Genomic DNA, 15570 nt, shown 5'->3' with positions numbered 1-15570 from the left:
TAATAAAGTGGCCAGGCAGTGTATTTTATATCTATTTGTGTAATCGCTCCTGCTTTCCGTCCTCAGAGAGGAGGTGAACGAGAAGATGAGGGACACACCAGACGGGACGTTCCTGGTGCGAGATGCGTCCAGTAAAATCCAGGGAGAGTACACCCTGACCCTCAGGCAAGTGTAACTCAGTGGTGCCCTGCAGAGTACCAGTACACCACATCACAGAGGAGACTTGTCAGACCCAGGCATCCTCCTTGCTGTCGTAGTCTACGGTGGTACAGTAGTGTGTTAGTGTTTCATAGGCTTTGTCACGTGATGTGATCACTTTCCATTTACTCTTCTGAATGTCTGCATAAATACTGTCCAATTCCCATGGTACAAAAAAACATTTGATAGTCAGATTTTTTCTTTTTTTTTCTCTTTGAAATTTCTAGGAAAGGAGGCAACAACAAGTTGATAAAGATTTTCCATCGGGACAACAAGTATGGTTTCTCAGAGCCACTGAGCTTCTTGTCTGTAGTGGAGTTAATCAATCACTACCGGCACGAGTCCCTGGCACAGTACAATGCCAAACTGGACACCCGACTGCTGTGCCCCGTCTCCAAGTACCAGCAGGTAACCAGGGGGGCACACCTGAGCCGGAACTCCCAGTACAAGCATGTCAGCTTCATAGAAGGGCTGCCAGCCTGTGCTCTCCCTATTCTTACCTCTTAGCTTTATTAACATTACTTGAACTTCCCTCTTAATCTACTGAGAATCCAGTTATTTTATTCTGGATTAACTTTCTAACACAAGGCTACCAAACTTCCACAGCACTTATTAGAAATGAAGAATGAATCCAAGCAAAGAACCAACATATGTACAATGGAAGAAAGTTTCACTGATATTGCCATTGCTAATAAAGAAAATAAGGTTACAACCTTGGTTAAACATGTAAATACATAGGGATGTAGGTCTCTACAATAGCAGTTTCACACATTCCAGGTTTTTCTACAAGTTGGTTTACAGGTAACAGCCTCAGGTGCGTCTTATTAGAGTAAAACCAGGGATGAATCAAACATCTATGCATTGGGAGTCTTATTTCCATACCTGTCTACTTTTTCATGACACTTGCAACTCTAATTTGGATTCCTCATTCAAAATGTAAATTGACCCGTTACATTTGGGTTTAATCAGTTTCATCAGTTTTTATATATGCATTTCTAACCTGTAGACTAATGTAGTACTGTGGTGTGTGTGTGTGTGGTTTTGCATTGTTAGCCTTGGCGGAGGAGATGTATTGAAGTGACATGCATGTTTTTGTGTCTGCAGGATCAGGTGGTGAAGGAGGACAGCATTGAGGCCGTGGGAGAGCAGCTCAAAGTGTACCACCAGCAGTACCAGGAGAAGAGCAAGGAGTATGATATTCTGTATGAGGAGTACACCCGCACTTGCCAGGTACACTCCTGCCCTGCACCCCACCACATTGGGCAGGCTGCAGACTGCTCCCACCGAAGTTCTACTCAAAGAAGACAAGAGTACCAATGTCTTCATTTTTGTTCATCCATAATCCATTCATGATGAGGCTGGTCTTTAAGCATTCCAGTAATTCAGATTGAACTGCACACAGCTTTTGTGTCATTTGTTATTCTTGCAGTAAGTAGTTAGGATCATCAAATATCTAACACTGCATGCGAGTCTCTGTTTTTATCATTTCTGTCTGTGAAAATGTGGAAAATATTTAAGGAGGGTTTTTTGTGATTTAAAATGACAGCATTTTAAAATAAAATGTTTTAGAACTACCAAAATCTATATGGATTGAATAGACTCATTCTGCCCTCCCTTGAAACTGAGTAAATAGAAAATCTCTATACACAGAAGTGGTCAAGAAATTCAGCGTTTAGGGGTCTTTTCAGGGGCTGACCCAGTTGATGGCATAATTTGTAAACATGGCAAATACTGATCTAAGCAGAAAACTCTACTTATTGAATGGGCTGACTGCTAGGAAAATTTTGAATACTTTAAGTATGCTTTTAATATCTGTGTTTGAAAAGCTGGCATAAGTGTGCTGTCTGTTATCTTGCAGCTGTAGTAAATGCTTAGTTACTGTGCTTTGATACAACGCTGTGACCCCGTTGTATTATGCCAGTTCTCTTCAAAGCAATGGAAACACAGAGACTTAGTAATCTAACTGTGCCATGGAGTGATAAACAATCAGCCCATACAGAGACTAGAAAGAGACATTGTGTAAACCCAGAGACCACACAAATATCCAGTGTGTGCTGGCTAAGCACTCCCGCTCAGTATTGTTAGCCAAAAGATTTGGAGAATCCAAAAAAATTCAGTCTCTCTTCTCTGTTTACTTCCAGGAGCTGCAGATGAAGAGAACAGCGATCGAAGCATTCAATGAAACCATCAAGATCTTCGAAGAGCAGTGTCAGACCCAGGAGAGGTACAGCAAGGAGTACATTGAGAAGTTCAGACGTGAGGGCAACGACAAGGAGATCCAGAGGTAATGAGGGGCTGAGCAGAACTCTCCTGTCCTGAGATCCAGAGGTAATGAGGGGCTGAGCAGAGCTGTCCTGTCCTGAGATCCAGAGGTAATGAGGGGCTGAGCAGAGCTCTCCTGCCCTGAGATCCAGAGGTAATTAGGGGCTGAGCAGAGCTCTCCTGCCCTGAGATCCAGAGGTAATGAGGGGCTGAGCAGAGCTCTCCTGTCCTGAGATCCAGAGGTATTGAGAGGCCGAGCAGAGCTCTCCTGCCCTGAGATCCAGAGGTAATGAGGGGCTGAGCAGAGCTCTCCTGCCCTGAGATCCAGAGGTAATTAGGGGCTGAGCAGAGCTGTCCTGCCCTGAGATCCAGAGGTAATGAGAGGCTAAGCAGAGCTCTCCTGCCATGAGATCCAGAGGGCACTGTTTAAAAAAAAAATAAAGAAATTCTGTATTTCTTTGTCAGCAAACATAAAGTCCTCTGAAACCCGTTTCCCTCCCTCAGGATCCTGAGTAACTCGGAGAAGCTGAAGTCTCGTGTCACTGAGATCCACGACAGCAAGATGAAGCTGGAGCAAGATCTGAAGAAACAGGCGGCCGAAAACCGTGAGATCGATAAGAAAATGAACAGCCTGAAACCAGACCTGATGCAGCTGCGCAAAATCAGAGACCAGTACCTAGTGTAAGCATCTCCAGCGTCTTCTCATCTGACAGTGAGAACACGAGCCATGAGCCCAGTCCTAGCCTCAATAAGTATCACAGGATGGCTTCTATTTGGGGTGACCTTTAGTTTCTGTAAACATAATGGTTCCAGATACTGGCTGTGATTCTCTTGTTCAAATTCCATCTGGAGTCATAAAAAGAACCCTTTTCAGAGCAGTTTGTTGTATAACCACGGTAAAGTCAGCCCCCTAACTAGTGGTTTAACAATTCAATGTGTATCCATGAATACCATCTTTCCATGATGTATCGTAATTGATGTATGTGTCGCCTGTATCGTCATACTAGACCAAAAGCACAACATGGCTCATTGTAGTTCACCAAATGGTTCACAAATGAAATTGCTAGTAACGCTTTAAAAACTATTATGAATATTACATTGATTACATCTGTTTATGCATATAGTAATTAAATATGTATATATACACTAAGTATACAAAACATTAGGAACACCTGCTCTTTCCATGAAATAGGCTAACGAGGTGGATCCAGGTGAAAGCTATGATCCCTTATTGATGTAACCTGTTAAATCCACTTCAGTCAGTGTAGATGAAGGGGAGACAGGTTAAAGAAGGATTTTTAAGCCTTGACACATTTAATAGAAAAAAACGTAAGGTACTGCCCATCTTGCAGGAAATAAAAATGTACATTATAAAATATCATATGCAGGAGATAGGGTTGAACAACATTGGAGAATTCCAGACCCTCATTCTATGAAAAAAGTGTCTAGGAGTTTTCTGTTCTGAATGCTCAGAAATTTGTGACTTCCTTGTTTCTTTTTTCAGGCAATGTGGGGAACTGTCTATAAAAAATTAGGCGCCAAGATGCTTCGGTTAAGATTGTGAAAAGTGTTGAATTTAAATCAAGGGAAGTAATGTCTAAAACTGTACAATGCATAGCTTGGTAAGACCTCATCTATGAATATTGTGTGCATTTCTGGTCACCTCGCTTGATTTAAAACACTTTTCACAATGTATCCGAGTATCTTGATATTGCTGCCCACATCTAGAAAGACATTTCTGAGTGCAAAAACTCCTAGAGCCTTCTCCAATTTCAGACCAGAATTATTCCATTTTTATTTCCTGCTTAAACTTTTCATGTCATATGCCAGACAGGCTAAAAGAATTGACAACAGTGTTTTGCCACTCTGTTACTTTTGTCTTGAACAAACAAGACTAGACTAGAATCTAAATCATTAATGTAGATTAGGGCGAGGACCTAATTCAAGCATTTACCACACTCCATTCTGATTCTAAAAGGTATTGACAGTGTCGACCCAAGGGACTTTTTCCTTGAATCCCAACTGCCTTTGAAAAAAAAAGAAACAATGTCATATGCTTTGCAATTATCCAGGGATGTTGCATCCTCAAATGGAGATTAGAAAACCATGTTGACTGTCTCCCAGTACCCTGTTACCATATAGGTAATTTTCCATTTTGGATATTATTATAGTTTCATTTTGCATAGAACAGAAAATAGGAGGTTCAGTTTTGTTTCCCTTTTTGTGGATCAGAGAATTGTGAGGGTCTGGAACCCCTGTGTCCCCAGTAATGTCTTGTTTAGAAGCTGACACCCTGGGATCCTTCAAGTAGCTGCTGGATGATCTCATTTTGGGGATTTGTTTATTTTAATCCTAAGCTGCCTCAGTTATGCTAAAGTTATTTAAAACTGGATAGGAACGAGCAAGATGCTGTTGTAATATTGAAAACATGGCCTTTTAGCCTCTCGTTCTCTCTTGGCCTTTCTAACTTCCTTTTTGACTTGCATTTGTAAACTTTACTCTTATGTGTACTTTCTTTTTGGTCCTTTTTTAATGCTCTGTAAAGTGCCTTTTTTCGCTGAATATTTTTTTTAATTGATCTATTAAACCATTTTGGCAATTTAGTTTTACATTTAGATTTGTCTACTTTAGGGATATAATTGTTTTGCGCCTCTAGTACTACATTTTTGAAGAACAACCATCCTTCTTCTGTGGGTGTTTTCTCTATTTTACTCCAATCTACTTCTGTTAGTCTCTTGTTTCATACCTTCATAGTTTGCTTTTATAAAATTGTAAACCTTAGCTTTAGTCTTTACTTTTGGGGATTTAAAAAACACTTCAAATGAGACCATGTTGTGGTCTGAGTTTGCCAGTGGTTCTCTGACCTCTGTTTTAGTTATTCTATCTTCGTTATTTGAAAAGACTAAATCAAGGCATGCCTCCCCTCTAGTGGGTGCCTTCACAAATTGTGTTAGGAAGCAGTCATTTGTCATTTCCACCATTTCTATTTCATCCTTCGTGCTACCCACCGGGTTTTCCCATTTTATATGGGGGAAGTTGAAATCCCCCATTAGTATGGCTTCTCCTTTGCTACACACATTTCTAATGTCATTGTATAACAGATTATTGTGCTCACCGTCTGAATCTGGCTATCTATCCCATGCTCCTATTATTATGCCTGTCTGTTATTCTGACCCATATTGATTCGGTTTTATTTTCTTTGTCCAGGTTTAACACCTGGGCTTCAAGACTGTTTCTTATGTATAGACACCCCTCCTCCTCTTCTGTCCTGTTAAAGAAGGATTTTTAAGCCTTGTCACAATTGAGACATGGATTGTGTATGTGTGCCATTCAGATGGTAAATGGGCAAGACAAAATATTTAAGTGCCTTTGAATGGGGTATGGTATTAGGTGCCAGGCGCCCTGATTTGAGTGTGTCAAGAACTGCAACGCTGCTGAGTTTTTCACGCTCAACAGTTTCCCGTGTGTTTCAAAGATGGTCCACCACCCAAAGGACATCCAGCCAACGGCAGGCCAGTGGTATGGCAGCCGACGACCTAACAGAGTTCCACTTCTTTCAGCAAAACACAAGAAACTCTGGTTACAATGGGCTAAGGAACGAAAACACTGGATACTGGAGGATTGGAAAAATATTACCTGGTTTGATGAATCCCGGTTCCTGTCTTTTCACGCTGATGGGAGGACTAGGGTATGGAGAAAACCACATTAGTACTTGCATCCATCATGCCGCGTGTCAACATTGCAGGGCGTTGGTGATGGTGTGGGATGTGTTTTCATGGCACACATTGGGCCCCTTGATAAAAGTGGAGCAACGTTTGAATGGCACAGGATATCTGAACATCATTGCCAATCAGGTGCATTCCTTCATGGCAGCAGTGTATCCATCTGCTAATGGATTTTTTCAGCAGGATAATGCCCCATGCCACAAGGCTAGGATTGTCCAGGAATGGTTCCAGGAACATGACAATGAATTCAGCTTTCTGCAGTGGCCTGCCCAGTCTCCAGATCTCAATCCAATTGAGCATCTGTGGGATGAGATGGAACAACCTATTTGGAGTAGAGATCCACTACCAGCCAACTTGACACAACTATGGGAAGCATTGGAGTCAACATAGTCCAGCATCCCTGTGGAATGCTTTCAACACCTTGTAGAGTCCATGCCCCGACGAATTGAGTCTGTTCTGAGGGCAAAGGGGGGTGCAACTCAATTCCTAGTGTTCCTAATGTTTTGTACATTCAGTGTGTGTGTGTGTGTGTGTGTGTGTGTGTGTGTATATATATATATATATATAATATTATTTATTTATTTTTTTACCTTATTCGTGATTTGTACCAGTTGGGGGTCTAAGCAAAATCCCCCCAAAAAGTTGTTTAAATTCATAACAAGTCAGAGTAACAGCCAATCAAGAGAAAAAAAATAATTACAAAAAGTTTGCACTGTCTGCAGCAGTTTAGTAACAAGTGTTGTCCATGGCTTATATTTTAATTGTGTTAAGGAACCTGATAGTGTCCCCATATTGCTTTAAATTTAAGTGATGACTCACTTGCTTACAATCTGCCCAGGATTACTAAATACCTATGCCTAATACTTCTGACCAAAGATAAAACTTTCGCAATGATCTTTCTTCATTTTTACTCCTGGGTAGTTCAGATCAAACATTACTTTCTTTACTTTCTTGCCGTCTTACTTTAGAAAATAATTGCTAAACATCGGAAGGCATTGTATTTGTAGCTCGGTCGATACAGTATTTGTAATTCTAGCACAACGCTCTTAACTTGCTCTGTTACTTTGAAGACTGCACAGGTCCAGGCCCATCAGTAAACACTCACAGGGGGCGGGGCACGGGGGAGAAGGTGAGCTCAATCGCATGCAGATTCAGTGAGTCAGACCTGAGGGGAGCAGAGAAGCTCTACACTTTAATTCAAAACATAATTAGAACATAAGAAGAAAGTTTACAAACGAGAGGAAGCCATTCGGCCCATCTTGCTTGTTTGATTGTTATTTGGTAGCTTATTGATCCCAGAATCTCATCAAGCAGCTTCTTGAAGGATCCCAGGGCGTCTGCTTCAACAACATTAATTGCAGATTCCAAATTTAATAAAAAATAATAATGTCCTTTGTTTAAACCCTTTACACAAAAACGATGCCCAGATTTGAGTACCGATAGCTGTCAAATGAGAGATAAATCTATGCATCGTCTCAGCCTTAATCGCACGTGTCGCTACAAGCCTACCATTTTTTAGTGTTTGGGTGAATGGAAGCTTGAGGCTTGCTAACTTGCCTCAGTATAATATTTCTAATTTTCTTCTGTTTTCCAGCTGGTTGACTCAGAAAGGCACCAGGCAGAGGAAGATCAATGAATGGTTGGGGATCAAGAATGAAGCTGAGGAGTGAGTTACAACCATGTGTTCACACATGAAAAAAAAACATGCTCACGAATGCTGGCTATTTCCCAGCTGTCAGACCAAAGACATTTGAGATATTAAGAAGTTTTACTATTAAACAATAGACAGCTACAACAAAAGGTTTGACAGACTGGAAGTGTACTAGAATACACAGGTTAATTAAGGTTAAATATTCTATTAAAGTGTTGTATTTGCTTTATGTAAGTACTGAAATACTTTCTTACAGCTTAATTCTTGAAAGAAACACTGCCTGCAGTTATTTTGTCCAAATTGTAGAGTATAAATCAAATGGGTTTATGATGAGGTTGTATGACGTACTGGGGAGACCAAAAAGACATTGTGGCCCTGGAGAGACCGGCCAAGAGCAGACTTATCCCAGAGCTTGGAGGACTGAACTATGGAGATAGGTTGAGGGAATTAATTTATTCAGCCTGGAAGAGGAATTAAGGGGGACTTGATTGAGGTCTTGACCAACAAACTTCACTCTAGTCAGTAGCACGGCACAGAAACCAGGCCCAGATGACTGAATTGGAAATTAAGTGAAAGATAGGCTAAGGACAGAGGGAAGGAGACCCTTCAGACAGAGAGTGGTGAGGGTATGGATTGGGTTACCTAGTCATGTTGCTGATGCTGCATCACTGGCATCCTTTACTCTTTGAGATCAGTCAGTTACTAGGAACCAGGCGAGAACTGATGGGCCGAAATGGCCGCCTCCTCATTCGTACATTTTCTTGGGTAGAGAATTAGCCAGCTTTGCCACCCATCTCTGATCACTTTCTAAATTTAACAGGAAATTCGTTCATTTAGTAACATGGTATAAAAAATGGTTTATTAATAATTGACTGCTGTGTCCTTTTGGCCAGTCAGAACACAGATTTTCTATGCTACATGGCTGCTACACATCACAAACAATGCATGACCTCAGCTGTGAGCCTGACCAATCCTACAACGGTTATTTACCCTAGCAACCTCTTGGAATTTCCTAGTCAAGTCTATTCAAGACTACAGATGGATAAATGGACTGTACCAAAAAGAGGGAAGGGGTTATACTATTTTAAAAGAAACTATTTATAAATTGTGTTTAATATTTAAAGTTTTTTATTAATAATATAGCTGTAACTAAGAAAAAGCAGTATATAATAGCGGTAGGATGTATAGGTTATATTACAGGCTTGGGGGACGGCGATTGTCTGGCTATGAGGAACTATTGTCAGGATTAGAAATTGTCACTATAACCCACATACAGGCGCTCGCAGTTCTAGAACTGTTATATATTTCTGTATTGTTAATGTAGAAGTTTAAGTTTGTGTTCATGACCAACCTTTGGTTAGTTCACTGTTGTTCATTGAAAAGCAGTGAAAAGGTGATGAAGAGAATACTGTTAAGTGAGGAGGGTAGGATGCCAAATGTGATGCCACTGTTTTGAATTGACTGTGCAGTTCAACTATACTGACAATGAGAATACAGCATGGTAGAAACTCAATATGGTTTAGTTAATGTCATGAACTGGGTTTCCCTGTGATGTGTCATGGAATGCAACGGGCACAAAGTGTGTTCTGACTGGCTGAAAGATCTTCAGGCGTCTAAGTCCTAATAATAGATAAAGACAACCTGATTAAACAAATGACACAAAACAACAGTATACTTTTTCAACATTTATCCACAAATGATTCAACATTCAATATCCATGTGTCAAAAAGTATGTGAACCTTCAGATTCAGTAACTGGTGGCACCCCCTTGAGCAGCAATGACTTCAACTAAGTGTTTCCTGTAACTGTTGGTCAGTCTCTCACATATGTTTTTTGAGGAATTTTGGCCCATTCCTCCTTACAGAACTGCTTCAACTCGGTGACATTTGAGGGCTTCCTTGCATGGACAGCTCGCTTCAGGTCCTGCCACAACATTTTGATGGGGTTTAGGTCCAGACGTTGACTAGGCCATTATAAAATGTGGAATTCCTTCTGCAGCCATTCTTTTGTAGCCATTGTGCTTGTATGTTTAGGATCATTGTCTTGCTGCGTGACCCACTTTCGGTTCAGCTTCAACTCACGGACGGATAGCCTGACATTCTCCTCTAGAATCTTCTGATGCAATGCAGAATTCATGGTTGTGTCAATGATGGCAAGCCGTCCAGGTCCAGAGGCAGCAAAGCAGCCCTAAACGATCACACTCCCACCACCATGTTTGACGGTTCGGTAGGTTCTTCTTTTCGAACACAGTGTTTTGATTTTCGCGAAACATAACGTTTCTCATTGAGGCCAAAAAGTTCTACCTTTGACTCGTCTGTCCAGAGAACTTTGTTCCAGAAGTCTTGTGGATCATCTGTGTGCTCTTTAGTGAACTTCATACGGGCAGCAATGTTCTTTTTGGAGAGCAGTGGTTTCCTCCTGGCTATCTTTCTATGAACGACATTGTTGTTCAGATTTTTTCTGATAGTTGTGTCATGAACACTCACATTAGCCAAGGCGAGAGTGGCTTACAGATCCTTGGATGTTACTGTGGGGTTCTTTGTGACTTCCTTGATGATTTTCCGGTTTGTTCTTAGAGTGATTTTTGGTAGGACGACCGCTCCTAGGTAGAGTGACTGTGGTCTTGAACTGTCTGACAGTGGATTGGTGGAGCCCCAAATCCTTACAAATGGCTTTGTAACCCTTTCTAGACTGATGAGCATCAAGAACTGTTTTTCTGAGGTCCTCCAGAGATTTTTTTGATCATGGCATGACATGTTTCCAGACACCTGTATGGTGAAGACCAAACTCACAAAGTTTCTGATCTTTATATAGGGTGGGGCCTCCCAAACTCACCCCTGAAGATCTACCTAATTATTTAAACCCCTGAATCTAATTATCCCTTTAATTGAGCTGATAAAACCAGGTGTTCACTTACTTTTTCACATACCCTGAATCTTAATTACTCATTGTTTGTCTAATTCATACATCATTTTGGCCGGAGGTGCTGTACAGCTCTGATTGGTATCTCCAGTAACCCTGTGCTCTCCTTCTTCACCGTGTATTCCACAGTAACCCCATGCTGTCCTCCCCCTCAGCCCTGTGCTCTCCTCCCTCTCAGCCTGTATTCCATAGTAACCGTGTGCTCTCCTCCCTCAGCCTGTATTCCACAGTAACCCTGTGCTCTACTCCCTCAGCCTGTATTCCACAGTAACCCTGTGCTCTACTCCCTCAGCCTGTATTCCACAGTAACCCTGTGCTCTCCTCCCCCTCAGCCTGTATTCCACAGTAACCCTGTGCTCTCCTCTCTCAGCCTGTATTCCACAGTAACCCTGTGCCCTCCCCCCCTCAGCCTGTATTCCACAGTAACCCTGTGCTCTACTCTCTCAGCCTGTATTCCACAGTAACCCTGTGCTCTCCTCCCTCAGCCTGTATTCCACAGTAACCCTGTGCTCTACTCCCTCAGCCTGTATTCCACAGTAACCCCGTGCTCTCCTCCCCCTCAGCCTGTATTCCACAGTAACCCTGTGCTCTCCTCCCTCAGCCTGTATTCCACAGTAACCCTGTGCTCTACTCCCTCAGCCTGTATTCCACAGTAACCCTGTGCTCTACTCCCTCAGCCTGTATTCCACAGTAACCCTGTGCTCTACTCCCTCAGCCTGTATTCCACAGTAACCCTGTGCTCTACTCCCTCAGCCTGTATTCCACAGTAACCCTGTGCTCTACTCCCTCAGCCTGTATTCCACAGTAACCCTGTGCTCTCCTCCCTCAGCCTGTATTCCACAGTAACCCTGTGCTCTACTCTCTCAGCCTGTATTCCACAGTAACCCTGTGCTCTACTCTCTCAGCCTGTATTCCACAGTAACCCTGTGCTCTACTCCCTCAGCCTGTATTCCACAGTAACCCTGTGCTCTACTCCCTCAGCCTGTTTTCCACAGTAACCCTGTGCTCTACTCCCTCAGCCTGTATTCCACAGTAACCCTGTGCTCTACTCTCTCAGCCTGTATTCCACAGTAACCCTGTGCTCTCCCCCTCAGCCTGTATTCCACAGTAACCCTGTGCTCTACTCCCTCAGCCTGTATTCCACAGTAACCCTGTGCTCTACTCCCTCAGCCTGTATTCCACAGTAACCCTGTGCTCTACTCCCTCAGCCTGTATTCCACAGTAACCCTGTGCTCCCCCTCTCAGCCTGTATTCCACAGTAACCCTGTGCTCTACTCCCTCAGCCTGTATTCCACAGTAACCCTGTGCTCTACTCCCTCAGCCTGTATTCCACAGTAACCCTGTGCTCTATTCTCTCAGCCTGTATTCCACAGTAACCCTGTGCTCTCCTCCCCCTCAGCCTGTATTCCACAGTAACCCTGTGCTCTACTCTCTCAGCCTGTATTCCACAGTAACCCTGTGCTCTATGTATTCCACAGTAACCCTGTGCTCTACTCCCTCAGCCTGTATTCCACAGTAACCCTGTGCTCTACTCCCTCAGCCTGTATTCCACAGTAACCCTGTGCTCTACTCCCTCAGCCTGTATTCCACAGTAACCCTGTGCTCTACTCCCTCAGCCTGTATTCCACAGTAACCCTGTGCTCTACTCCCTCAGCCTGTATTCCACAGTAACCCTGTGCTCTACTCCCTCAGCCTGTATTCCACAGTAACCCTGTGCTCTACTCCCTCAGCCTGTATTCCACAGTAACCCTGTGCTCTCCCTCAGCCTCCACAGTCAGCCTCCCTCAGTATTCCACAGTAACCCTGTGCTCTACTCCCTCAGCCTGTATTCCACAGTAACCCTGTGCTCTACTCCCTCAGCCTGTATTCCACAGTAACCCTGTGCTCTACTCCCTCAGCCTGTATTCCACAGTAACCCTGTGCTCTACTCCCTCAGCCTGTATTCCACAGTAACCCTGTGCTCTACTCTCTCAGCCTGTATTCCACAGTAACCCTGTGCCCTCCCCCTCTCAGCCTGTATTCCACAGTAACCCTGTGCACGACTCTCTCAGCCTGTATTCCACAGTAACCCTGTGCTCTACTCCCTCAGCCTGTATTCCACAGTAACCCTGTGCTCTACTCCCTCAGCCTGTATTCCACAGTAACCCTGTGCTCTCTCAGCCTGTATTCCACAGTAACCCTGTGCTCTATTCCCTCAGCCTGTATTCCACAGTAACCCTGTGCTCTACTCTCTCAGCCTGTATTCCACAGTAACCCTGTGCTCTATTCCCTCAGCCTGTATTCCACAGTAACCCTGTGCTCTACTCCCTCAGCCTGTATTCCACAGTAACCCTGTGCTCTACTCCCTCAGCCTGTATTCCACAGTAACCCTGTGCTCTACTCCCTCAGCCTGTGTTCCACAGTAACCCTGTGCTCTCTTCTCTCAGCCTATATTCCACAGTAACCCTGTGCTCCTCCCTCAGCCTCTATTCCATGATGGATGAAGAGGAGGACCTGCCACACCATGACGAGCGCACCTGGTACGTAGGGAAGATGAACCGCATCCACGCGGAGGAGCTGCTGAGCGGCAAGCGGGATGGGACCTTCCTCATTCGCGAGAGCAGTCAGAAGGGCTCCTATGCTTGTTCCGTCGTGTGAGTGGGGTCCCTTCTTTTTAATAAACCACATTATTCTGCAAACAGTAATTGAAGATAAAACAATAGTTCCATACATATTCACTGCCAAGCACATCCCATTCACTATATAGGTCTCAAATAGACAGTTTTGAAGGAAACACAAAAACAAAAACATCGGTTTTTATTTCAAAACGTCTTGTACTACATTAGGTTAAAGAAATCTGTTTGCAAGCCGTGCTGTCTTGCACTTCCCGAGTTACCTGGAGAGTGATATTTTCTCCACCCTTTCACTGGCTGCTTATCCTGTCGATAACCAATCAGCTGCTTCCTCTATTGACTGACATGCTTTCAGCCAGTAACATCACCCAGAAGACTCTGCTGGGGTGAAATTCCCAAAGTAGTAAAGCAGGAACAGACTTCCTTGAAGGAAAGACAAGCAAGCTGAACTTTCAGTAATCTAGTGTGCTACCAGATGTCTGCTTTAAAATGTTTTTTTTTTTTCTTTTTTGTAAAGACCAAATATCCATCCAAACTAATGTCAAAAACTTTTAATCAAAATGTTGGATTAAATTGCACATGAACAGTAAGAAAGCATTGTCGATCAAATAAATATTTAGAATTCTGTCACTTTTTTTGCCGTTCTACTTCATACCACAAAATGCTGATAAAAGACAAACAGCCTCTTTCACAATTTAAAAAGTCACAACTAATTCATACACACATGTTGAAGATACTGGACTTTCTGGAATACAGAAACTACTTGGTGATATTGATGCCCAAGCAGGCTGGTCTGCTGGTTTGCCAGTCCCTTGTGTTGCTTATTACACCTCTTTTGTAAAACAACTGTAATAAAATAAGGAAATATGAACTCTGATATCAAGAAGATGAAATAACAGAGCGCCGATTTTTCTTTCTGTCTTTGTTTTCCCCGCAGTGTGGATGGAGATATCAAACACTGCATGATCAACAAGACAATCACTGGCTATGGATTTGCAGAGCCCTACAACCTTTACTCCTCCTTGAAAGAGCTGGTCCTGCATTACAAGCACACTTCGCTGGTCCAGCACAACGATTCTCTGAATGTAACGCTCTCCTGTCCCGTCCTGTCACAGCAGGCCAGATGAGGACCTGACTCCAGCAATTATAGCAGTCAGGGTGCTTTACAAATATCCTTTCCAGTCCCCAAGCAAGCAGGAGTGATGTACCGGAAATAAACCTCACAACGAAGCAACACTGGCCCTTTTATTTAATTTTTTTATTAGTCACTACACGCCCCGTAATAGATATTTAGAAATTCAAGAACAGCAGTCTGTACTATTTAAAATGAGGTGCTCATTGCACAAAATGTGGCTGTTAGATGATTCAGAATTGGGAGACTCAAAACGAGTGACGAGCGTGGCATAGCTGTGTATCTGCCTATCGGTGATGGAAAGGAGAGATGTGTAGGGTTGAAAGCCTATGGTCGATATTACCTGCTTTCTTCCTCCAGTATTTTCAAAGCTGCTTTTGAATTTAGAAATGAACGTTTTCGTATAAACCAGTTCCTGATACAGAAGCTTCATTTTGAGATCTTCAGATTAACAAGATTTGCGGACATTTAACACCTGAAGATGATGGCAACCTTTTTTTGTTTTGCAAAAATCTGTGAATTTTGAGACAGTACTATATAACAGTGTGTGTGTGTCATACATATAAATATATATAATTTAGTTAGGAGTTGTGAAATTAATTTCGCTGTTGTAACCCAGGAGAATGGGTTTGACTCCCCAGTTGTACTGCCTCTCTTCCTTTAGGAGTTCTGCAGATCAAAGGATACTGACTTTGCCGCTCTCCATGGCAGTACAAAGCATGGGTAGACATCGGTAATGGAAATAATCTTTGGATTAAAATTCACTGCTTACGTGACTTAGATGCCGTTTTTTTTCCATTGGCTGCTGAGTCACATCTTGAAAGACATTTCATTGGTATGTGCAACACAGATTTTAAAAGAAAAATCTATAATGAACAGGAGTAATTAATAACATAAACATGCAAAAAAAAAAAAAAATCAAAAAATGACTAGGCTTAAGACATGAACATTTATAGATTTACCCTGTGATACAAACCTATATATATATGGGATGGGACGAATACAGTGGTTTTGAACAATTTCCCTTTAAGGTCTCGCTAAACTGACACATTTCAATTGAAAGTCGGT

General features: G+C 42.7%; 1 protein-coding gene across 3 annotated transcripts in view; it reads left to right on the top strand.

The window, feature by feature from the left end:
* LOC121300755 (phosphatidylinositol 3-kinase regulatory subunit gamma-like) overlaps positions 1-15082 on the top strand; it is a 57208-nt gene extending 42126 nt beyond the window's left edge. For all 3 annotated transcript variants that reach the window (XM_041229544.1, XM_041229542.1, XM_041229543.1), the window contains 8 exons: positions 67-165; positions 426-606; positions 1303-1428; positions 2340-2482; positions 2965-3141; positions 7780-7851; positions 13221-13391; positions 14308-15082. In XM_041229544.1, the coding sequence (XP_041085478.1) occupies positions 67-165; positions 426-606; positions 1303-1428; positions 2340-2482; positions 2965-3141; positions 7780-7851; positions 13221-13391; positions 14308-14497 (1159 nt within the window). In that variant the 3' untranslated portion in view covers positions 14498-15082. The remainder of the gene's footprint in view (positions 1-66; positions 166-425; positions 607-1302; positions 1429-2339; positions 2483-2964; positions 3142-7779; positions 7852-13220; positions 13392-14307) is intronic.
* Positions 15083-15570: the final 488 nt, after the last annotated feature.

The sequence above is a fragment of the Polyodon spathula genome, chromosome 26 (genome assembly GCF_017654505.1).
Source record: "Polyodon spathula isolate WHYD16114869_AA chromosome 26, ASM1765450v1, whole genome shotgun sequence".
In the NCBI taxonomy this organism is placed as follows: Eukaryota; Metazoa; Chordata; class Actinopteri; order Acipenseriformes; family Polyodontidae; genus Polyodon; species Polyodon spathula.
Note: the sequence above shows the minus strand (reverse complement) of the source record. Positions and strands in the feature narration are given on the sequence as shown.